This window comes from Oncorhynchus keta, chromosome 28, assembly GCF_023373465.1.
Source record: "Oncorhynchus keta strain PuntledgeMale-10-30-2019 chromosome 28, Oket_V2, whole genome shotgun sequence".
Lineage (NCBI taxonomy): Eukaryota > Metazoa > Chordata > Actinopteri > Salmoniformes > Salmonidae > Oncorhynchus > Oncorhynchus keta.
This window is the reverse complement of record NC_068448.1, coordinates 25,565,660-25,589,849: the sequence shown is the minus strand read 5'-3', so window position 1 is coordinate 25,589,849 and position 24,190 is coordinate 25,565,660. Positions and strand designations below refer to the sequence as shown.

Here is a 24,190-nt window from a genome sequence, read left to right as displayed (position 1 = left end):
AGGAAACGTATTACAGACCACCTGGCTGTATGCATTGCAAAACTGATGGCTGTACTGTTGGCCTTGCAGTGAGTGGTGGAAGTCAAGACAAACATAATGGATATATGCTCTGATTCATGTACTGTGCTGATGAGTATGCAAACACAGCTCATATATGCTGTACTCCAAATTCATGCACGGGTGAGACAGATGGGTGTCCATAAGTTTTTGCTTGGGTCCCAGCCCATGTGGGGGTGAAAGGAAATGAGGAAGTAAATGTGCTAGCTAAACAGACCTTTAGGAGAAAGGATGTGGAGTAAAACATATTAAGAGTGTCTCAACATTTTTAAGAGAACCGGAACTACGGATTTACTTCCTCCCTGTCTCTGGCCCACATTCCAGTACAGTAGGTGGCGGTAATATACCATAAAGTTGGATGCCAACCGCAGATAAACACCACGGAAATAGTATGCGTGCGCACCACCTTGTTTCGGTCACGTGAGACGATTACGAATATGGTGGAAGTGTATTTCTTGAAGTGAAGCCGCAAAAGAACCAAAACAGACCGGGATATTAAGGAAAGTTGCCTGTCACGTCTTGAACTTCTTTTGCCCTTGGATTCGGGTAAGCATAACATCCGTGGTGGAAAGTCCTCAACCACAACATTTAGCCTAAACACTGGGTCAGCCAGCCACGACACAGGCTAACCTGCCAGCTTTTTATTTAATTAATTTTTTTTGTATTTCGTGCTCTTGTGTTGTCACGAGCAGTTGTGAGTAACCCATTCATAGATGGTATAACTATTCATAAGTTGCCAGCTGATATGTAACACGTAAACAACACAAATATTGCATCCAAGCTCTGTATCCCGGAGCAGAACGTAAATAACATTTCGCTAGCAGAGCGGAGTTTCAAGGTTGTAATTTCACTCGTTTTGAGTTAGACTACATCTAATTTAGCCACTCAGCTAACTAGGCTAAACGCGTTAGCCTTCATTGTCAAACATGCCGGAGATACCTACACTTTGCCTTTTGCTAATGTCATGCGACTGATGGTTAACATCTAATCCTAGCGATGGCAAACGAAATGCTATCAAAGTTAGCTATGTTTATGTTCTCCAGACATATTGTTATTGCGTAAAATGACGTTAGGGTTCTCTTGCTGTCATCCAGTCACATGTGTTCATAAAGCATACTGTCATTTCAACAACCCCACCCTTCCAATTTGTTTGAACTGAGGGGTGGGGCTGGGTAAATGTAGCTAACCTTTCTCAATGCATTGTGGGTAATGATTGGTAAGGAAGTTGTTTGGCATTTTATAAGTTGTATTCTTCAAGAAACAAAGCTCTTCCTGGAATGTTGCACTCTAACCAATACTTTAAAAACAAGGTAAACATGCCTTTGTGTATATTATACTGAACAACAATATAAATTCAACAATTTAAAAGATTTTACTGAGTTACAGTTCATATAAGGAAGTCATTCAATTGAAATACATCCATTAGGACCTCATCTATGGATTTCACATGACTGGGCAGGGGTGAGGCCTGGGTGGGCATAGGCCCACCCACTGGGGATCTAAGCCCAGCCAATCAGAATGAGTTTTTTTCCCCACAAAAGGGCTTTTACTACAGACAGAAATATTTCTCAGTTTCATCAGCTGGCGTGTGGCAGGTCTCAGTCGATCCCGCAAGTGAAGAAGCCATATCGGTAGGTCCTGGGCTGGCGTGGTTACAAGTGGTCTGCGGTTGTGAGGCTAGTTGGACGTACTGCCAAATTCTCTAAAGCATGTATTTTATTTCAGCCCATGAAACATGGGACCAACAATTATATTTGTGTACAGTATAGTTGATTTTGTCAGTTCTTATGTTAACTATTAACTTGGTAGTCAATAGCTAAACCCAAAGACATAACCTAACCCAAACAGTAGTTTATGTGGAAAGATAGTAGCCTACTAGCCTTGTCAACAAGAACCTCAGCGGCAGAGCTTTCCTGAGGTTGTGTACAGTTGCTTATGCTGCTATTTAGCCTTTAATCAGGATATTTTCATCTAACCTTGGCAATACTTAATTCATTCTCGATTTGGACGTCACCGGTATCTAAACTCCCAAGGCTAGCTTTAGGGGGAAAGTTGGAATTTATTTATGCTCAGTTATTAAATTAAATATGTTTTTGCTGCATGAAGTAATCCAACAAGACTAGATGGCGGTGTATACCTTGTTGGATTATTTCATGGAGAAAAGGATTTTAATTTAATTAAGGAGCATTTTCTAATTTCCAACTTTCCCCCTGCAACTAGCCATGGGAGTTTAGAAGTCTTTTGTTGTTAGAAAATCTCTCTTTTGAATAATTCAACATACCAGCTACAACAGCAAATGATACATAGCTGTATTATCTAGTTAGCCTTGCATTGTGTAACAATGTAACATAATGTAGATACAAAAATGGTTGAACTGCAGCTTTTAACACTGACAAGGGCCTTGTGACTCGAGTATAAAGGACTGACTCGTACTTGAAACCTAGGGACTTGATACTTGATTAGGATTCACGGTTTATTGACTTGACTACTGCCATCCGCTAGCCTACTCCTGAAGCAGGACTAGATTGAAACATTACAAATAGGCCTATCCTGTGGTGTAGGCATTCCAAAATTCACAACCACCTGTAATCAACTCTAATAGCCTAGGCTGTGTTTCCACTTTTTTTATTCATTTGTGCATTATCTGATATTTAGCTAAGGGATGTAATCATTGCCTTAAGGTGAGTCTGATCCTGGTCGTAGCTGATGAGTTTCTGACGAGTGAGTTACCTGGCACACAAAGCAGTCGCTCACTGTATGCCCAGGATCAGCAGTAATAAATTATTGACTCCGGGTACAACCAAAGTTAGTTGGTCAAGAGCTTTTTCCTCTCATTTGCATAGGGGAGAAAGGCAAGGAACATACTTTTGTGTAATATAGTGTATGTAGACACTGCTTCAAATGAGTGGATTCTGCTATTTCAGCTGCACCTGTTGCTGACAGGTGTATAAAATTGAGCACGCAGCCATGCAATCTCCATAGACAAACATCAACAGTAGAATGGCCTTACTGAAGAGCTCAGTGGCTTTCAACGTGGCACTGTCACCTTTCATCGGTTTTGTCAAATTTCTGCCCTGGTCAACTGTAAGTGCTGTTATTGTGATGTGAAAAAGTCAAAGAGCAACATCGGCTCAGCCGCAAAGTGTTAGGCCACAGAAGCTCACAGAATGGGAACTGCGAGTGCTGATGCGTGTAAAAATCATCTGTCCTCGTTTACAACACTCACTACCAAGTTCCAAACTGTCCCTGGAAGCTACATTAGCATAATAACTGTTTTGTCAGGAGCTTTATGAATTGGGCTTCCATGGCCGAGCAGCCGCACACAAGCCTAAGATCACCATGCCCAATGCCAAGTGTCGGCTGGAGTGGTGTAAAGCTTGCCGCCATTGGACTCTGGAGCAGTGGAAATGTGTTCTCTGGAGTGATGAATCACGCTTCACCATCTGGCAGTCCGAAGGACAAATCTGGGTTTGGCGGATGTCAGGAGAACCCTACCTGCCCCAATGCATAGTGCAAACTAAAGTTTGGGAGGAGGAATAATGGTATTGGGGCTGTTTTTCATGGTTCGGCCTAGGCCCCTTAGTTCCAATTAAGGGAAATCGTAACGCTAAAGCATACAATGACATTCTAGACGATTCTGTGCTTCCAACTTTGTGGCAACAGTTTGGGGAAGTCCCTTTCCTGTTTCAGCATGACAATGCCCCTGTACACAACACAAGTTCCATACAGAAACGGTTTGTTGAGATCGGTGTGGAAGAACTTGGAATAGCCTGCACAGAGCTTTGACCTCAACCCCATCAAACACCGTTGGGATGAATTTGTACGCAGACTGTGAGCCAGGTCTAATCGCCCATCATTTTGGAATGATATGTTCGAGCAGGTGTCCACATACTTTTGGTCATGTACTGTGCATTTGGAAAGTATTCAGACCCCTTGACTTTTTCAAAATTTTGAAATAAAACATTTACATAAGTATTCAGACCCTTTTACTCAGTACTTTGTTAAAGCACCTTTGGCAGCAATTACACCCCGAGTCTTTTGGATATGACGCTACAAGATTAGCACACCTGTATTTGGGGAGTTTCTCCAATGCTTCTCTGCAGATCCTCTCAAGCTCTGTCAGGTTGGATGAGAGGCGTCACCACACAGCTATTTTCAGGTCTCTCCAAAGATGTTGGATCGTGTTCAAGTCTCGGCTCTGGCTCAGGCACTCAAGGACATTGAGACTTGTCCCAGAGCCACTCCTGCCTTGTCTTGGCTGTGTGCTTAGGGTCTATGTCCTGTTGGAAGGGGAACCTTTGCCCCGGTCTACTGTCCTGAGCGCTCTGGAGTGTTAATCTTTTCCTCAATCGTGACTAGTTTCCCAATCCTTGCCACTGAAAACATCCCCACAGCATGATGCTGCCTCCATGCTTCATCGTAGGGATGGAGCCAGGTTTCCTCCAGACGCTTGGCATTCAGGCCAAGTAGTTCAATCTTGGTTTCATCAGACCAGAGAAACTTGTTTTCTCCTGGTTTGTTTTGAAAACTTCAAGATGGCTGTCATGTGCCTTTTACCGTGGAGTGGCTTCCGTCCGGCCACTCTACCCTAAAGGTCTGATTGGTGGAGTGCTGCAGAGATGGAAGGTTCTCCCATCTCCACAGAGGAACTATAGTGCTCTGTCAGAGGGACAGTTCTTGGTCACCACCCTGACCAAGGCCCTTCTCCCCCGATTGCTCAGTTTGGCCGGAGCAGCCAGGTCTAGGACGAGTCTTGGTGGTTCCAAATCTCTTCCGTTTCAGAATGATTGAGGCCACTGTGTTCTTGGTCACCATCAATGCTGCAGAAATGTTTTGGTACCCTTCCCCAAACCTGTGCCTCAACACAATCCTGTCAACTGTGGGACCATTTTATAGAGACGGGTGTGCCTTTCCAAATCATGTCCAATCAATTTAATTTACCACAGGTGGACTCCAAGGATGTTTAACGGAAACATGATGCGCCTGAGCTCAATTTTGAGTCTCATAGCAAATGTAAATAAGGTATTACTGTTTTTTATTTTTAGTTAATCTTCAACAATTTTTAAAAAACAACTGTTTTTGCTTTGTCATTATGGGGTATTGTGTGTAGATTGAAGAGGCAATCAAATATTTTTTTCACTTTAAGAATAAGGCCGTAACGTAGCAATATGAAAAAAGCCAAGGGGTCTGAATGCACTTTAGTGTACATTATGCACAATGAGGTAACCGCAAACCAGGAATGAGGACTTGGCTGTGATTCCTGATGCTACTTTCACCAGTTTGATTTTCCCTAGAAACTGACTTGTGGGATGGTATCACACGCGATGCATTTTCCAGAGAACAGTTATTTGTAAATGGGCAATTCCACAGTAACAGACTGACACTGGGACTTTTTCACTTTAAAATACATTTCAAACAAACCAATGATTGCCAAGTTAAACAAACCATACTATGCATAAAGACTAGCTTCAACAATTTCCACTGAGATTTTTACAAAAACACATTCACTTCAAGAACAGTGCAGACTTCCATGTACTTATAGAGAAGTCTAGCCTCGTCAGAGAATGGTAGGTACAAGCATAACCGTATTACACCTTTTAACTAATAGCAATATGATTTCATTACCATTCAAAAGAGGTCTGAGTTAGTTGCTGGGTGGTAATAGTGTAACTAACAGAATGCTGACCATGATATTTTGTTTCATTACAATCAGATAACATCACATTTAGATAAGCTCACTGTAATCATAAAGCGTCTCTCACAATGCAGTGAGACAGAGGATAGAAAGGCTGTAACTTGCATTGCATGGAATGTACGTTGGTCCATTGAATGGTTGACTGAGTGTGGTGTTTTGTTGCAGGTATGTCATGGCCTCCAGCATTGCTAAACCAGGCCCTGGGAATGTCTACCCCATGAAGGCACAACTGCAAATTATGGGTAGGTTCTTAATCCTGATCCTTGTCATTTATTTTGGGTGTTGAAGGGCTTAGTCTATACCAACCATAGGAAACGCTCTCTCAGGGTGTGGGCGATGTTCATAAAACAGAATTGACCTGAAGTGCCCTATAATATGGTAAAATATGTCATTTAGTCATGTGTGCATACATTTTTATGTATGGGTGGCGAAATCGAACCCACAACCCAGGCATTGCAAGCACCGTGACTACTAACTGAGCTGCTGTCAAACTTCCAACAGACAGTTTTCCTTCCAGCTCTGCCCTAATTCACAACATTCTTCATCTCCTCAGTGCTATCAGCAAAACTGAAAGAGAACAAGAAGAACTGGTTTGGCCCCAGTCCATATGTTGAAGTTGCAGTTGACGGCCAGTCCAAAAAGACCGAAAAATGCAACAACACCCACAGTCCCAAATGGAAGCAGCTGCTCACTGTGTAAGTTGTCATCGTGTTATTGTTGAGAACAAGGAACAGCCGCCTATTAATTTAACGAGTACAAATGCTCTCGCAAGTGTATAGTGTTGACTGAGGATCCACTCATGATTTAGTAGTGCCAAGTGCCAACACATCCACACAATCAATCCCTTCTTTATATAGCTCTGGAGTCTTACTCTGCAGTCCCTTCTTAATTTAAAGTCCCTCTCCAATTTCAGTATGTCTTGGTGTGGAGAATTCAGAGCAGTTATACTATGGTTGAGTAAGCTGATGCGCTTCCATAACTGTCTTTTCATGCAAATATTCAGGGTTTAAATAGGCAGCTCTAATAGTGGGCATGGACACTTGCTTCTATTTGTCTCCATGCTAACGCTGTTTGTTTTGTCTTCAGATATTTGATAATAATTGTCTTTGACTATTTCGTGTCTGATAACTCTCACCTAAAATGTATGCTATATTCCCAGTGAATTAACCAACGTGATCTTCGTTGTATGTTTTTCTTTTATCTCGGCAATAGAATTGTCACTCCTTTCAGCAAGCTCATCTTCCGGGTATGGAGTCACCAGACCTTGAAGTCGGACGTATTGTTAGGCATGGCAACTCTGGAGGTCAGCGACACACTCAAATCCAACGACATGAATAGTGAGTGCCTTCCTTGTATCATGTTATGCATACCTTGCTTGGCTGTATGATAAGGGCCTGTACTGTGTCTGTGCTCTCTCTCTTACATAACACAGCCACAAGCACCTCCCTCTGCTTTGACGGTGTGATGTCACAGATGAGATTACTTCCCCTTCATAAAGAGTTAATTCAGTCCCCTGCCAATTTTCTAAATACAGTTTAAGACAAACCAGATTGAACATGTCACACCAGTCTCCTATTTTGACAAAGCAGTAAACAATGACAGCTTAGTTTTAGAGTAGGGTAATTACTCTGTTTCTTATGGCTGTATATTTATTTGCCTCTCCTTGTATTCCTTTTACGGGAATGATCTCTCCATGACTTTGTTTCCACTAGTTTGTTGAAGATATATTTCATAAGGTGACAACCGAGATAATCATTGGTCATAGCCTATGCGGTATACTATCCAAGCAGTTCGTTAATGTCCCTCTTGTGTCTCAAACTCAAGGTTATCATCCTGGTGCAAAGTGGCAGGATGACTCAAAGTGCTGATAAAGGCTTTTGACAGACAAGGAACTGAAAGGAGGCTTTTTATTACATAACCAATAGTGCTGGGAATTGCCAGGGACCTCACGATACGACATTATCATGATACTTAGTTGCTGATATGATATGTATTGCGATTGGATAATGTGATTTTTATTGCAACTCGATATTCCAAACATATTGCTCACCATATGTCTGCTGCAGAGAGACAAGCGAGAGACATGAGAAAATAAGTTTTGATCAGTCATGGAAATTAAAGTGCTGAAAACAAATTGGCTCCCTATTTAAAAAGAAGATGGAGAACAAGCTATGAAGGAAAAATACTATAGTTTTGGTGCAGATACAGCCAACTAGCGCAAACATAATATTCAGCTTATTGACAATACGATTTTTTGTGAAAAATAATATCCCGATTTGTAACTAGGTTCTTTCCCCCATCTCTGATAACCAATGATTTTGTTCCATGGTGTTTTTCCCTTCAGTCTCTGAGGTGGTGCAGACCCTGCAGCTGAGTGCAGACAAAGACCAGACCGATGTGGTGGGGGACCTGTCTGTCTGTCTGGACGGCATGCAAGTCGACCCAGAGATGTTTGCCTCTGCTATCGAGGCCAACAGCCGAAGTGCGTCTGCTCTGTGCAATGTTATCCGCACTGTTATCTGTATTGATTTATGGGAGAGTTATGGTTTTCCCAACCTGCCCAGAAAATAAGCTCCAGCTTCCCGTCAGTATGTTCAGTTCACAACTCTGTTTGTGTTTCTGATCTCAGGTATGCCAAATGGGGAATCGCAACACAACGGGGATCATGATGTGAGGTAAGCCTATTATTCCTGGTTACTGTGGTAATGATGGTCTTGCTTATGAACAGAGTTAATAGTTGACCTTGTGGCAGGAGGAGTAGAGACGGCTCTCCTTCTGTGGATGGTTTGGAGCACAGAGCTTCCCCAACTGGGCGTGTGGTCGCAGTGAACGGCACAGGGTCTCCTGCTCTGTCAGCAGGGGGCTCCAAGGGGAATCCTCTACGGCCCCCCAGGCCCTCGCGACCCCCACCACCCACCCCGCGCAGACCAACCTCCTCTCCGGGTGAGTGGGTCAAACTCTTAGCCCATCTTAAACCAACACTAATGCTCCTGGGGATTTTATGGCATGGTGTTTTGCGTTATGCTTAGTTTTGTATGCATTTGTCAGATAATGTGGCAGAAAACAACCATTTAGTGTCGTTTTCTCAAACTCGCCCAATCTTTTTTCTCATTCACTGGTTTTCGGCAGCATCCTCTAATAGTTCCATACCAACTGAAGGAAGCGATGGCCCCAGCTCAGAAACCCCAGTCCGTATGCCTGCACCTGCAGTACCAGCCGCAGACCCCAATGCCCCACCCCCTACACACGACCAGAGCCAGGCAATAGCAGCCAGACAAGCAGCCAGTGTTGCTCCAGGCCCCCCCAGAGTCCCCACTGTCGCTGCAGGCCCACTGCTTCCTGGGTAAGGGTCAAGCCATCCATGTTGATCGGTCTGGCAGTAACACTGTTAGTCAGTTAGTGGTGTCAATACAACTCAGGAGTTCATCTGACATGTTCTGTTAAACTGAAGATGTGAGCAAGAGAGCTGTTTGAAATATGTCTGCTGCGACTGCTTACCAACTGCAATTACCTGTTATTATTGCTCCAGGGTTACTTAGTCTCATCATTTTTATACTGTAACTCTACACTACCTGATGTGATTTGGATTCTAGCTTTTTTAGCTGGTGGACTGTTTTTTTAAAAAGTGTAAACATTTTCTTTGTGTTGCTGTGAAGATGGGAGCAGAGGGTGGATCAGAACGGAAGGCTGTATTTTGTAGATCATGTGGAAAAGAGGACGACGTGGGAGCGGCCTGAGCCTCTACCTTCTGGGTAACTCCCCCCTTACATATCCTGTATCTTCATACTCAACTGATACTCCAACTACAATATACATTCTACATACAGTATTCAAATGCATTTTTCCTACCTCCATACTAACACAGACAATGGTGTCTTTGTTACTAGAAGATACTAAATGCCAAAGCTCTTATACTGTCTCTCCTGTTCCTCTTTGCCCTGTGTGTAGGTGGGAGCGGCGAGTGGACCCCATGGGCAGGGTCTACTTTGTAGACCACATCACCAGAACTACCACCTGGCAACGGCCCACCATGGAGACGGTACGGAACTATGAACAGTGGCAGCACCAACGCAACCAGCTACAGGGTGCCATGCAGCAGTTCAACCAGCGCTTCATATTTGGGGTGAATGGGGTAAGTGGGAACTCTGACTGTTCAAATCAAGTGCTCAGTTCCTTCAATAACAGTACTGAACAGTTGTGAAACACTCAAGAGATGAAGGTTTTAAATAAATGGGGAAAGCTGCTATTTGCACTGTGTGAAATGATAATGCCATCAAATGGATTGGGTAATTTACAGGATGTTTATTAGGAACTAAAGGGGATGCTACCCCTGGCTTTATTTAGCCAAATGAGCTAGCTGGCAAGCCAGACATGATATTATCTTCCTATAGCTGCTCTAACTATGAAATGTAATTAATTGGGCCTTGCTGTTGTGTCTAGACAATCTATTAGTGTGTGTCAGCCTTATCAAATTGTCTGCTTCTCTTAATTCTTTACATATTGTGCTGTAAACAGTTTCCCCTCTTTCAGTTGGTGATATTTAACCAATCTTGATCAGTTGAATTTTTTAAAACTTTGTTCAAATATTATTCCTTATTTTCTCTGGTACACTGAAGGTCCAGGACCAGGTTCCAGCCACTGAGAATAAGCAGTTTGATCCCCTGGGCCCGCTGCCACATGGATGGGGTAAGACCTCACTACCTCACATCGCACAGATTCATTAAATGTTTTCTAGAATTTTTCATGAATTGCTTTACGTCCTCAGAGAAAAGAACTGACAGCAACGAGAGAGTGTACTTTGTCCAACACACCACACGGACTACACAGTGGGAGGACCCTCGCACTCAGGGGTGAGAAGTTCATCTGTGCTACTGTTAGTGCAAATATGTATTCTAACAGTTACTTTTAACCTCCGTGGGGGCTATCCTGGCAAGATTAGCTCAGCCCCTGGTTCTAGTGCTCTCCACATGCCCATGTGCTGGATCTGAAGTGTTAATTCAGACATTGTGCAGATCTGTGTTTGACTCTTGGTCCAAGTGATGACAGACACTCTCTCTCTCTCAGGCTGCTGAATGAAAAGCCTCTTCCAGAGGGCTGGGAGATGAGGTTCACTGTCGACGGCATCCCATACTTTGTGGACCACAACAGGAGAGCCACTACATACATCGACCCTCGCACTGGAACATCCTCACTGTACGTCACAAGATTCCATTCACTTGATATAAAAGCATTGGGCTCACACTCTGACTAAATCATTTGAGGCCATATTTTAGAATAAAACTAGGCTGTATGTAGCAAACACGGTTCTGTTTGAGACTAGTTTTGACCTAAAACAGACTGGTGATGGAAGTGTTGCTACTAGTAACAGCCCTTTATGTTCTAAAAATGTCAAATAAGGATGACTAAAATGGGCTGAACCGATAATGTACTGTCTATCTTTTAGTATTGTAATGAGCCACACCTGAAGGATGATGGTGTACTGTCAACATGACTGTTCTCTGTGCAGCACTGAGTTTGCTTAGCTCTATTCCCCAACTAACAGGAATGACCTGTTTGGTGCCTTTTCACAGGACTGAGGTTATTGATATTTCCCCTCTAGCTGTTTGTCTGCTCACATGTAGCATATTTTGGCTGAAACAATTGTCATTGTCTAGCCATTTGTTATTTCTGAAGAGAGTAGTGAACACATACCATGGTCTGTCTGGGGTCTATGATTTGACAGTATTGTGTAGTTCTCATAAACTATACAATACCATGGTCTGATTTGTGTTTTGGCCATGTGTGACAATGTGTGCCTTTGTTCCTTCCCGCTTACTATAAAACAGTGAAAATGGGCCCCAGATTACTTACGTTCGAGACTTTAAAGCCAAAGTCCAGTACTTCAGATTCTGGTGCCAGGTAGGTGTCATGCCTTCTGAGTTTGAGTGGTTAAACATTGTCACTGTTTTTATGATCAACAGAACCACATGAATTCCAATACAGTGACCCAATTAAATGAAAATGATGACCTGTTATTTCTGTTGGCCCATTCTGAAAAAAGTCACATGCTTCAAAATCACTAATGATTTCCTCTTCTTCTTGTCCAGCAATTGTCAATGCCTCAGCACATCAAGATCACTGTCACCCGCAAAACCCTGTTTGAGGACTCGTTCCAACAAGTGAGTAAACATCCTCCCAAATGATCATGCTGACACTGACATATTGTCCATATTAATTTGACTCTTTCCGTTGTAGATAATGAGCTTCAATGCACAGGACCTCCGCAGGAGACTATGGATCATATTCCCTGGGGAAGAAGGCCTCGATTATGGTGGGGTGGCAAGGTAAAGCTCTGTGCTCTTGTACAGTCATTGCACTCCAATAAATAATATGTCGTCGTAGTGATGAAGTTGCCTTTGGTAAAGGTTTCAGCTTTTTTGAATTGCCTTGTAAAATATCCTAGATAAGTGGTTGTCTACCAGTTATTTGACCACGTTATAAAGTATGGTGTTAGTTGGATGCTTGCAGAGAAGTATTGTGATGAGTTATCAATTTCTTCTTCTGTAGGGAGTGGTTTTTCCTGCTGTCTCACGAGGTGCTGAACCCCATGTACTGCCTATTTGAATATGCTGGGAAGGACAACTACTGCCTGCAGATCAACCCTGCCTCATACATCAACCCTGACCACCTTAAATACTTTAAATTCATTGGACGCTTCATCGCTATGGTAACTATTTTGAGTCATTAAGTTCAACTTCTACTGCAATGTGATATGTTTGCAAGTGCAAAGATCTGATGCAGTTCTATATTTTTAGATGTTAACCTCCTGATCTCTTTACCCAGGCTCTTTTCCATGGGAAGTTCATTGACACAGGCTTCTCGCTGCCGTTCTACAAGCGCATGCTGAACAAGCCATGGGCACTGAAAGATCTTGAGTCCATTGACACAGAATTCTACAATTCTCTTATCTGGATTAAGTGAGTCTTCTGCGGAAGCTGTACTGATATTAACTTTGGTTGTAACGGATGTTAATGTTTGTTCAATATTTTGGTCCCATTTTTCTTAATGAAAGTTGTTGTTTCCTGTGTTAAGTCGCTGACACATGTCTTTGTCATCTTTTTGTATACTTTAGGGAGAATGACATTGAGGAGTGTGGCCTGGAGATGTACTTCTCTGTGGACAAAGAGATTCTGGGTGAAATCACCACTCATGAGCTCAAGCCGGACGGTGGCGAGGTCCTGGTCACTGAGGAGAACAAGGGGGAGTATATTAGGTCTGTCTCAGCGTATGGCCGCCTTCTCCCCTCTTGGTACACTCTGACCCCTTTTCACTACTGTCCTGGTGTGTGGTACCTTGATGGTCTGTGTTTCTCCCCCAGGCTTGTAGCAGAGTGGAGGTTGTCCAGAGGTGTGGAGGAGCAGACCCAGGCCTTCTTTGAGGGTTTCAACGAGGTCCTCCCACAGCAGTACCTGCAGTACTTTGATGCCAAAGAACTGGAGGTATGAGTCTTAGTTTGGCTTACTTATTTACACCAGCTTCCCAATATTCACTCTGGTATTGATCAGTTGTTCCATTGAACCAATTCCTGCAGGTGATGCTGTGTGGGATGCAGGAGATCGACCTGACAGACTGGCAGAGGAACACCATCTACAGACACTACGCACGCAGCAGCAAGCAGGTCCTCTGGTTCTGGCAGGTCAGTGTTACTCCTCACCTGTGCTACAGTCAGATGCCACATCTCCTCAGTATCATTCCATTCAGATCACGCACTAAAGGACATGCCTGGACATACTGTACCCTCCTGTACTTTCCTTCCAGCTCATCAAAGAGATGGACAACGAGAAGCGGATGAGACTCCTCCAGTTCGTCACAGGCACCTGTCGCCTTCCTGTTGGAGGCTTTTCTGACCTATTGGGTAAGTTTGAGGCCGTTTCTTCCCCTCATGGGTGGATGAAAAATACAATCTGCAGAGGTAAAAGATAATGAAACATAACAATATGCCCTTTTTACCTGTAAGTAGATGGTTTAGGGACTTACATATTTGGTTTTGTAGGGAGCAATGGCCCGCAGAAGTTCTGCATTGAGAAGGTGGGAAAGGAGAACTGGCTGCCCAGAAGTCACACCTGGTGAGTACTGTATGGAAGAGTCTAGGTTAAAACAGAGTAAAGGCTTCATTCGACAGATAACGAACCTGCCTCTCTTTCCCCCTTTTCTAGCTTCAATCGATTGGATCTGCCTCCTTACAAAAGCTATGAGCAACTGAAGGAGAAATTGATGTTTGCAATTGAAGAGACTGAGGGCTTTGGGCAGGAGTGATCTAGCAACTGATCGATAGACACAGGAGTGTGGTCTTCGTTTGTCAGTGTTTAAGCCAGGGAGCCTCTCGAAGACTGGCATCTGTGTAAGCGTGTTTGTGCGTGCGTGCTGTTGAAGGGAGAGACCTTGCTCTAAAATATTGGAAGCATATTAGAGGTGGTTATTGAGCCACAAGAGTAAACTGCTCTTGTCTCATAGAATGTGTGCCCCTCCCCCCATCATGTATTAACGCTGGAAACTCACCCTCAATAACATCATATCATATATGGGACAGGGTTATCAGCAGCATCGGTCCCAACACTATTTCTGACTATCCCAACACTGACTTTGAGGAAAATGTTTAAATAAAATTGTTACGTCTGATAAGACAATGGCCAGATCCAGAAGGTGCACTGCACATGCTTTTAAAATAGAACAGTTCTTCTGTTCAAGGTTCCTTAGCATTTATCTGTGAATCAATAAAATATTGCACGGGACAATAATATTGGCCCCTATATTTATAAAGGTACGTGGATGTGGATCTACTATGACCCTAGTTTTATAGGGCATTGTGACATGATAAAATGTAATCTCTTTAAGTATTCTGGGGAATAGGAAGTGTGAAATGTTTGTGTCCAGAATATTGCCTTGATGTCTTGGCTGATTTGCGATTTAACCAAGTTGTGTGCTGAGGTTGTGCCTGTGAAGACTAAACAGGTAGCTTTTAAAAGAGATTTTTAACAAACTGATTTATCCATTTTATATTAATGGGAGATGTTTTTCTGGCTGTGGCAAAGGCATGGGAACGTCGGTGAGAATACATTTAGTTTGTTTTTCTGGGTTGATTTTGAATGGAAATCCTAGGGTAGTTAATGTGTAAATAATGATTTATGGTGCATTGCAAATAAAAAGTTGGCTCCTATTTTTGTCTCCAGATGTATCCTTAATGCAACTTAAACTGCTCTCCCTGTATATGAAACCATGTTGTAAATTGTGTTAATAACAAATTAATTTTAATTTGTAAAATAAAAATAGTTTAGTAATAAGGGGTGTGTTGTGAAACACCATTTGAAAGATGTTTTTCCCATGTTTTGATTTATATGTACATTATGAATTTGTTTTAAAAAAAATGTATAAAAAAAGAATATAAAATTAATTCTATGGGTTTAGTGTTTTTCCTTTTGTGGTGTTACTGTGGTAGTGACGTCAGTGAAGAAATCTAAACAATCTAGTTAAACGAGTGAAAGGCTTCAAATCATGGCTATCCATTTTGAAGTTTTATTTTAGCTAAATGCAGTGTATTAGAGTGCATGCCTCAAGATTCATTCATAGAATGTTACATACAAAAATAGAATTGGTACCTCCAAAGGAAGTTGGGAATCTGCACGATAGATTTACTGTACATGAGGCAGGTGAAAAAAGACATTGCCCATGGATGAGATGCAGTGCCTTCAGAAAGTATTTATACCCCTTGACTTTACATATTTTACAGCCTGAATTCAAAATGGGTCAAATGTTTTTCTTACGCATCTACATACAATACCCCATGACAAAGTAAAAACATGTTTTTATAGATTTCTTATTAAAAATGAAATACAGAAAAATCAAAATGACCTAAGTATTCAGACCACTGAGTCATTACTTTATAGAAGCACCTTTAGCAGTGATTACAGTGGTCTTTCTGGGTAAGTCATTAAGAGCTTTTCACACTTGATTGTGCAGCGTTTGCCCATTATTATTTTCAACATACTTCAACCTCTCAAATAGGTTATTGATCATTGCTATACAAACATTTCCAGGTCTTACCATATATTTTCAAGTAGATTTAAGTCAATTGTAACTCAGCCACTCAACATTCAGTCTTCTTGGTAAGAAACTCAAGTGTAGATTTGGCCTTGTGTGTTAGGTTATCCTGCTGAAAGGTGAATTCATCTTCCAGTGTCTTGGAAAGCAGACTGAACCTGGTTTTCCTCTAGGATTTTGCCAGTGCTCAGCTCCATTCTGTCTTTTTAATCCTGAAACTCACCAGTCCTTAACTATTACAAGCAAACACAACATGCAGCTGAGTGATACTCAGTAATGTGTTATTTGATTTACCCCAAACATACCACTTTATATTCAATGAATTATTCAGACAATTTTTATGCAGTATTACTTTAGTGCCTTGTTGCAGGAAGCATTCATGTTTTGTAATATTTGTATTCTGTACGGGCTTCCTTTTCACTGTCAATTAGGTTAGTATTGTGGAGTAACAACGTTGATCCATTCCCAGTTTTATCACAGCCATTAAACTCCATTTTTTAAAGTCATCATTGGCCTCTTGGTGAAATCCCTGAGCAGTTTATCTTCTCCGGCAGAGTTAGGAAGGACGCCTGTATCACTGTAGTGACTGGGTGGATTGATACTCCATCCAAAGTGTATTAATAAGTTCTCCGTGCTCAAAGGGATATTGAATGTCATTTTTGACCCATCTACCAATAGGTGCCATTCTTTACTAAGCATTGGCAAACCTCCCTGGTCTTTGTGGTTCAATCTGTGTTTGAAATTCACTGCTCGACCGTACAATTATCTGTGTGGGGTAGAGATTTTTGTATGACAACCTCATGTTAAACACTTATTGCAGAGTGAGTCGATGGAACTTAAGCACATTTTTACTCCTGAACTTATTTAGGCTTGCCATACGAAGGGGTTGAATACTTATTGACTAAAGACAATTTAGCTTTTCATTGAAATGTTTTAATTTAAAAAATTCCACTTTGACAACATGGTATTGTGTGTAGGCCAGTCATTTTAAACTCGAGCTGTAACACAATACAGAAAAAGGTCAAGGGGTGTGTATACTTTCTGAAGACATTAACTCACTGTTCTGAATAACAATCATCAATGAAAGACAAAGTGCCAAGCTTCAATGTTTTAATATAAAACAAATAAACCCCCTTTAATTTAATTGGAGGGATATAGTGAGATTCAAATCCCTTCCATATACAAAGGTAGTCTCAGGACAATCTTTTCAAGATTCTGCTTGAATAACTCAGGCCTAGTCTTGGCACCAGTCTGTTTAGCTATCATTCTACTCCTGTCATGCAAAACTTTGGCATTTGACAAGGAGACAAGGTGTGAAATGTTAGCCTAGGTACCAGTCTGTTTAGCTAACTCAGGCCTCAATCCACTGTCTCTATGAACATGGGTGCTCTGCTGTAACCAGCCAGTCTCACTCAGCAGTCTCCAAAGTGTTCCTCTCCTCCCGCCGGCAGATCCTCAACTGGGACAACTGACTGCCTGAGGGTCCTCGATCCTCTCCTCTTCATCGTCACCCTCCTTTTCATCCACCTCTCCCCTGCTCTGTTCCATATCTGACTCCTCGTTCCCCTTTGACCCCTCTGTTCCGTGTCCCTGCCTCGTCACTCTTTTCTCCGCCCTGTCCTTCTCCACTGCAGCCTCTGCCATGGGGCACTTGTGGTCTCTGTAATACTTCTGTCGGGTGAAGCCCTTTTTGCAGGTGGCACATCGGAAACGATAGTTGTTTGTGTGGGAGCGTTGGTGCTCAAGCATGTGGGCTCTTCTGCTGAAAGCTTTCTGGCAGTACCCACATTTATAGGGCTTGATACCTTGAGACAACAGAAACGAAAGTATGGCTCTAAATGGTTTTGAATCATCACTTTAAATGGCCGTTAAGAGCTGCAACAAGGTCAATTATGTTTACAGTTGTGACTATAAACTGGTATATTAATCATTTACTACAATAGACAGGATAGACAGGAAATACTCACCAGAATGAGACAGTATGTGTGCCTTCAGCTTGTCTGGTCTGTTAAACTCTTTAATGCAGCCAACATGTGTCCTGAAAGCACAAAACAATGCTTTGAATACACAACTTTCTGTTACATTGACGCATCTCCAGGTTTTTATTGGAATCTTTTGTGGCTCAGGTTTCCAAATAGGCTCACATAGGTTCTGTTAGAAAAATATACACCTCACTTACCTAAATGGACATTTGTATTTCTTAAAGGGCTCATGAATGAGCATGTGCCTCTTCACCTTGTCCTTCCTGTTGAACATGGCCTCACAAACAGAACATTGGTACGGCTTTTCTCCTGCAATGAAATGAGTGTTGCCATAAGCACAGCAGAGAGAATCGAGTGAAAGTTATTTGCACCATAGGGTAATGTGTCTGCATGCCTCACCTGAGTGGATACGAGTGTGCAGTTTGAGGTAGTGCTCTGTTTTGAAGAACTTTGTACATATTTGACATTTGAACCTTCCTCCGATACCATGTGTGGGCAGGTGCCGCCGGAAATACCTCTCACAAGGAAAAACCTGTTAAAAATAAATGCATTATTTAGAGCGACTTAATTCGAACATAGCAGCGAGTGACATCCACTTTTTCTAGAGCATACCTTTTGGCAATGTGGGCAGGGGAAGTTATGTGAGGCGGTTAACAAATGCTGCTCCAAGGCCTCTTGCGTGGAGTACCGGCTTTGGCATTTCATGCACCTGAATGTGACAGAAACACTGGTGAAACCCGTAACCATGGGGTCAAACTAAAGGCCATATAAAAACAGAGAGAAGCTGTGATCACACTGAAAAGAAAGCAACTGACTGAACTTTGTAAGCATTAATATGACCTAATTAGGAGACTGGAGTTTGTGTCGCTAACCTATAGAAAGTGGTCTCCTTGCGTGGGTTCTGCTGGGGACAGAAGCAGTGGGAGTACTGGTGCACCCCCAGCTCAAACAGCGAGGGGAACACCTTGCTACACAGGTGGCAGCGGTAGGTGAGCTGCTCCTGGTGCATCCGGGTGTGCTCCAGGAACAGATCCAGCTTCTGGAACGTCTGGGAACAGGTCTTCACCACACACTTATATACCTGAAACACAGCAGGAAGGAACATTAGAAGGATGAGTGGTGAGGACAGAGCTCAAGGAAGACATCTGACAGAATAACATTTGTATTTGAATACCTGTTCAAAGGAGAACAAAAACGTTTTTCCAAATAATAATATTGCCCCCTGTGCTTAATAATGCTTGTGCTTCATTATTGTTCTGGGTAGATCCTTCCCTCTGGCCATGTGGACTCACCTGCTCTCCTTTGTGCTGGGTCATGTGAGATTTGAGCTGGAAGTAGGTGCTGAACTTGCCAGCACAGAACTGGCACTGGTAAGAGCTGTCGATCAGGATTATCTGCTTGGTCTGAGCCTGCTGGCCATTGTGCTTGCCGTCATCATCACCCAGGCTGTCTACATCAGTCTGGGAGTCACAGTCTCTCTCCTCAGGCTTACCTGGGGCTTCTGAACACACAATCTACATTTATAATACATACTTGGGCCCTTAATAATACATTCATTATGACATACTTAATTGATTTAGGATTTAGGATATTATTACCACTATGTCATCCACAATATTAAAAGGTCTGAATGGCCTATAGAGAAAAAGATTCCACAGTGAGATGATTACCTGGCTGCTCCTCCTCCTCCTCATGCTGCTGTTGCTCCATGACCTCCTCTGCACACAGTGGGACCACCTTAACTGTGATGGGCAGTCTGGACACTGTACTGGCCACGCCCGAGGGCCACACTTTGTGTGTCTGCATGTGCTTCTTCACATTAGACTTCTGGGCAAAGGCCCGGCCGCATACGATGCACTGGAAAGGCTTCTCCCCTGTATGACTGTAGAGACATCAAAGATGTCAACGCATATGGATATTGTTTTTCTGTTTGGGCTGAATGGTACATTTGGTTTGTTAAGCTCACCTTCTGATATGTTGCTGGAGATCAAAGTTTTTGGAGAAGACTTTGTCACAGAAATTGCACTTCAGCTTCTGCGACTTTCCTTTAATTTGTTCTGCTGAAGAGCCAATGGATATTAACAATGGACAACATTATTTTATTTAGCCAATGATGAGAAAACAATGTAAACATATATTTGTTAGGGTCAGACCAATATTTATTGTATATTAACATTTGTTTTCAAATCATACCCACTGCTCCATCCTGGCCTTTCTTTACATTTTTGGGTCGTTTAGGAATGATCACTTTGTCAAACTCCTCAAGCCCAGTTAGGTTTGCAGTGATGCTGCAGGTTTTGGTCTTGGTGCCTTGCTTCCCAGGGCTGTATATTGGAGGAGTATTGAATGACTGGCTCTCCACACACTGACTCGGGACCTGTAGGCAGAAAAAATGTATAGTGTTAGTGAACTACTGAGCCAAACTCTTTAGGAAGTTGCCCAAAGACTGCAGAGTACAAGTCTGTCATCCTCCTCATTCTCTGCAAATCACAGATTGCATTAGTTAAAGCTCACCTGTACAGATTGGAACAGCTGCAAGCCCAAGGTGTGAATCTCTGCACTACCACTCCCAGACATTTGAGGCATTGTGCTGTAGACCTGGACCACTGAGTTGCTGATACTGGGTGGCACCTGGGAGGACAGAGGCTGAGACTGTCCAGGTGGGAGAGAGTGGGAGGACTGCTGATGGTGCTGAAGGTAGGATGCACCTGTGTGCATACTCAGGTTACTCTGAGAAGGAAAGGTAAACATGATATGCAGTGAATAAAGGATAAAGGAATATACTTATTGAGAAGAATAGCTTAATTTGGGATGCAAAGTTCCATTAACAATTCCGGAAAGCTTCCCATCCAAGTTAGGCAATAAGCAAGGAAATCCAGAATCCTCCAAAACGGGATTTCTGGAAAACCAGGGAATCTTGGGAAAGTTACTGGAATTGTGCAACCCTATACTTAATTGAATGAAAACAACTTACCTGAATAGGTGGCTGCATTGCTGCCATGGGTTGGTCAATGGATGTGAAGGCGGAGATGGCAGACATCAGAACATCATCGCTCACTAAAACATTGCCTTGGACCAGTGTGTGAGTAAGAGGAGATGGAGGCACTGTGATGTATGTGGATACCTGATGTGGATAGCAAAACAAAGAAAAAAGGAAGGCTGCATTATTGCATTTACATTGCAAGTGAATTATTGTTCTGGTGCAAAAAAATAAAAAAAAATAAAAAAAAATGCTATGATACTGTATGGGCTGGGAGTAAGTACAGGAGATAGGTAACTAGTTTATCTTGCCAGACTCATGGTGTGGGAAAAGACTAAGTGATCAACAACAAAAAACATCTTAGTTATCAATCAAAACCATACGTCATAAGCCAGTAGTGCTGTACCCACCTGTCTGTTGGGGGTCTGTGGCACAGAGCTAATGGAGGGCACAGGGGTGTAGGCGTTACTAGATGCCAGTGATACTGTAGACAGGGAAGGGGCATTGGACTGGCACTGCTCTCGCTTGTGGGTCATAAAGGCAGGCAATGAGTTGAACTGTTTCTTGCACTTCCCACAAAGAAAGACATCTTCATCATCTGTAGAGGACAATTGGGAATATACAGTACCTTCAGAAAGTATCCACACTCCTTGACTTTCTCCATATTTTGATGCATTACAGCCTGAATTGAAAATGGATTAAATGTAGATTTTAAGACACTAGCCTATACACTATATATACCCCATAATGTCAAAGTGGAATTATGTCCCGGAGTAAAAATATGATTAACAAGTCATATAACAAGTTGCACGGACTCACTGTGTGCAATAATATTGTTTAACATGATTTTTGAACGACTACCTCATCTCTGTACCCCACACATATAACTATCTGTAAGGTCCCCCAGTCAAGCAGTGAATTTCAACCACAAAGACCAGAGTGGTTTGCCAAAGCCTCACAAAGAAACACACCTATTGGTAGATGTGTAAAAAAAATCATATATATATATATATATAAACCCGACATTTAATATCTCTTTGAGCATGGTAAAGTTATTAATTACATTTTGGATGGTGTATCAATACACCCAGTCACTACAAAGATACAGGCATCCTTCCTAACTCAGTTGCTGGAGAGAAAGGAACCCGCTCAGGGATTTCACCAAGAGGCCAATGGTGACTATAAAACAGTTAGAGTTTAATGGCTGTGATAGAAGAAAATTGAGGATGGATCAACAACATTGTAGTTACTCCACAATACTAACCTAAATGACAGAGTGAAAATATGGAAGTGTGTGTGTACAAGTAACCGATGCGAAATGGCTAGCTAGTTAGCGGTGGTGCGCGCTAATAGCGTTTCAATCGGTGACATCACTCGCTCTGAGACCTTGAAGTAGTTGATCCCCTTGCTCTGCAAGGGCCGTGGCTTTTGTGGAGCGATGGGTAACAATGCTTCGAGGGTGGCTGTTGTTGATGTGTGCAGCGGGTCCCTGGTTTGAGCCCAGATAGGGGTGAGGAGAGGGACGGAAGCTATACTGTTACATACAGAATAAAAAAATATTCCAAAACATACATCCTGTTTGAAATAGGGCACTAAAGTAAAACTGGAAATTAACTTTGTCCTGAATACAAAGCATTATGTTTGGGTCAAATCCAACACGAGTACCAATCTCCATATTTTCATGGTGGTAGCTGCATCATGTAATAGGTATGCTTGTTATCGGAAAGAACTAGGGAGTTTTTTTATGCTAAAAAGAAACAGAAGAGCTAAGCACAGGCAAAATCCTAGAGGAATAGCTGGTTCAATTTACTTTCCAACAGACATTGGTAGACAATAACCTAAAATACAAGGCTAATTATAAACTGGAGATGACACTAAATGTTCCAGAGGAGCCTACAGTTTTGACTTAAAAATCGTCTTGAAAATCTATGGCAAGAATTGAAAATGGATGTCTAGCAACCAACTTGGCAGAGCTTGAAGAATTTTTTAAAGAATAATGTGCAAATGTTGTACAATCCAGGTGTGCAAAGCTCTTAAAGGCCTACCCAGAAAGACTCCGCTGTAAACACTGCCAAATATGATTCTAACATGTATTGACTCTGAATACTTATGTAAAATTAGATTTCTGTATTTCATTTTCACTTTGTCATTATGGGGTATTGTGTGTAGATGAGTGAGACAAAACATATACTTTGAATTCAAGCTTTAATACAACAAAATGTGGAATCAAGAGTATGAATACTTTCTGAAGGCACTGTATCCACCCTTCCATATTTAAACTGCAATCAGTGGAGATACAGACGGGATCCTTGTTTTGAGTTACTGTAGTACCTCGTTCTCCGATCAACACAATAGAAATTGCAGTGAGACAACAATTAAGTGGATAAAAGGGAAGTACACACCCATTGCCTGAATGGTAGATGAGCCTGAGATGTTCTGGTTGTTTTGGTCAGGGACACCTCCCTGGCCATCCAACAGAGACTGGACAGCCAGGACTGTCTGGTTGTCCATCCCTAGAAGAGAATAATAGATCTGGAGGTCAGAACGGTGCAGATCATGGTGATGATATACCATAGCACGACAGGAACAAAATAAAATAGGATTGGTGCGCTACTGCTAATTTGACAACAAGCAGCCTCTCATTGGGTTGAAGCTAGCGCAAGTGGCTGTTGTTTCAATGCGACATACTCCCTCTTCTCAAAAAAAATCCCCAAACAAAAGAAATAGCTATACATTACCATAAGCAAATTTCAAGAACAAATGCAAAATTATCCAAATTTACTCAACCAAATGATAACTAGCTAGCTCTCTGGCATCGATTATTATAATACAAATTGTGCTTTACCATATTACATTACCATAATTACACCTCCCAGATAACCCAAAATAACCTCACTTTTTCTAGAAAAAGTTGTCTTACAACACATTCATATGTTGTTAAATTAAAAGCGTGATATATGATCAACGTGTCGATACCTTCCAGGACTTCAAATATAGCCTGCGCCATCTTGTAGTTCTTCTGTGTGTAGGCTTTCGATGAATATGACTGCGTAGCCAATAACGTTATGTAGGCGGATTCTCTCTGCCCAACAGCTGGTCCAGGGCCAGTTTCAACAGTTTTTGTCATATTTTTGGTTTTGGATTCGGGTAGGAAAGGCTGATCCCAAGTCAGACGTTAACTCATTCATCACCCCTTTCGATTTGCTTCACAAAATAGTTACCAAAGAATAAGCTAATCAAATCACTTATGACATATTCAAAGGTACGCTTTCTCACAGTTTATCTATTAGCCAAAAACATGTTTTCCCATTCATAACAATGAAAAGCGTGGCATCACAGAGAGTGGCATTTCATGGGAGCCAATGACAAGTCTCGGAAATTCTGACGTTCGAGGGACGC

The 24,190-nt window shown here is 42.2% G+C and overlaps 2 protein-coding genes across 14 annotated transcripts; one reads left to right on the top strand and one right to left on the bottom strand.

Moving 5' to 3' along the window:
- Positions 1-439: 439 nt before the first annotated feature.
- LOC118360917 (E3 ubiquitin-protein ligase Itchy-like) lies at positions 440-14,948 on the top strand. 3 transcript variants are annotated; one of them, XM_035740486.2, is made up of 24 exons: positions 440-603; positions 5,918-5,994; positions 6,306-6,447; positions 6,965-7,089; positions 8,097-8,234; positions 8,382-8,427; positions 8,505-8,695; positions 8,882-9,095; positions 9,409-9,504; positions 9,701-9,884; positions 10,369-10,438; positions 10,518-10,602; positions 10,817-10,945; positions 11,578-11,650; positions 11,839-11,910; positions 11,987-12,075; positions 12,299-12,458; positions 12,575-12,708; positions 12,864-13,004; positions 13,110-13,230; positions 13,323-13,427; positions 13,550-13,646; positions 13,785-13,857; positions 13,948-14,948. In XM_035740486.2, the coding sequence occupies exons 2-24, from the start codon at positions 5,925-5,927 to the stop codon at positions 14,045-14,047; spliced, it is 2,655 nt and encodes an 884-aa protein (XP_035596379.1). In that variant the 5' UTR covers positions 440-603; positions 5,918-5,924; the 3' UTR covers positions 14,048-14,948. The 3 variants fall into 3 exon arrangements, with proteins under 3 accessions (XP_035596379.1, XP_035596378.1, XP_035596380.2); XM_035740485.2 differs by lacking the exon at positions 440-603 and adding an exon at positions 1,345-1,367; XM_035740487.2 differs by lacking the exon at positions 440-603 and adding an exon at positions 1,561-1,688.
- Positions 14,949-16,925: 1,977 nt separating this feature from the next.
- LOC118360916 (zinc finger protein 341-like) lies at positions 16,926-24,022 on the bottom strand. 11 transcript variants are annotated; one of them, XM_035740483.2, is made up of 16 exons: positions 23,768-24,022; positions 23,194-23,304; positions 21,420-21,473; positions 21,202-21,315; positions 20,786-20,935; positions 20,326-20,541; positions 20,005-20,188; positions 19,778-19,871; positions 19,482-19,693; positions 19,104-19,312; positions 18,684-18,892; positions 18,424-18,520; positions 18,211-18,343; positions 18,009-18,120; positions 17,797-17,867; positions 16,926-17,634 (listed from the first exon to the last, which is right to left on the bottom strand). In XM_035740483.2, exons 2-16 carry the CDS (start codon positions 23,260-23,262, stop codon positions 17,285-17,287), a joined length of 2,274 nt encoding a protein of 757 aa, XP_035596376.1. In that variant the 5' UTR covers positions 23,263-23,304; positions 23,768-24,022; the 3' UTR covers positions 16,926-17,284. The 11 variants fall into 11 exon arrangements, with proteins under 11 accessions (XP_035596376.1, XP_035596369.1, XP_052341165.1 ...); XM_035740476.2 differs by having other exon boundaries at positions 23,688-23,813; XM_052485205.1 differs by having other exon boundaries at positions 19,104-19,309; positions 23,688-23,813.
- Between the last annotated feature and the right edge of the window lie 168 nt (positions 24,023-24,190).

Excerpts from the sequence above, each read along its gene's own strand:
- LOC118360916 (XM_035740476.2), bottom strand. The coding sequence starts at position 23,798 with ATGGCGCAGGCTATATTTGAAGTCCTGGAAGGTATCGACACGTTGATC. Across the intron at positions 18,344-18,423 it reads CCTGCCCACATTGCCAAAAG|GTTTTTCCTTGTGAGAGGTA; the intron begins GTATGCTCTAGA and ends TATTTTTAACAG. Across the intron at positions 18,121-18,210 it reads GCACACTCGTATCCACTCAG|GAGAAAAGCCGTACCAATGT; the intron begins GTGAGGCATGCA and ends ATTTCATTGCAG.
- LOC118360917 (XM_035740487.2), top strand. The coding sequence starts at position 1,576 with ATGAGTTTTTTTCCCCACAAAAGGGCTTTTACTACAGACAGAAATATT. Across the intron at positions 8,428-8,504 it reads AACGGGGATCATGATGTGAG|GAGGAGTAGAGACGGCTCTC; the intron begins GTAAGCCTATTA and ends ACCTTGTGGCAG. Across the intron at positions 11,651-11,838 it reads ACTTCAGATTCTGGTGCCAG|CAATTGTCAATGCCTCAGCA; the intron begins GTAGGTGTCATG and ends CTTCTTGTCCAG.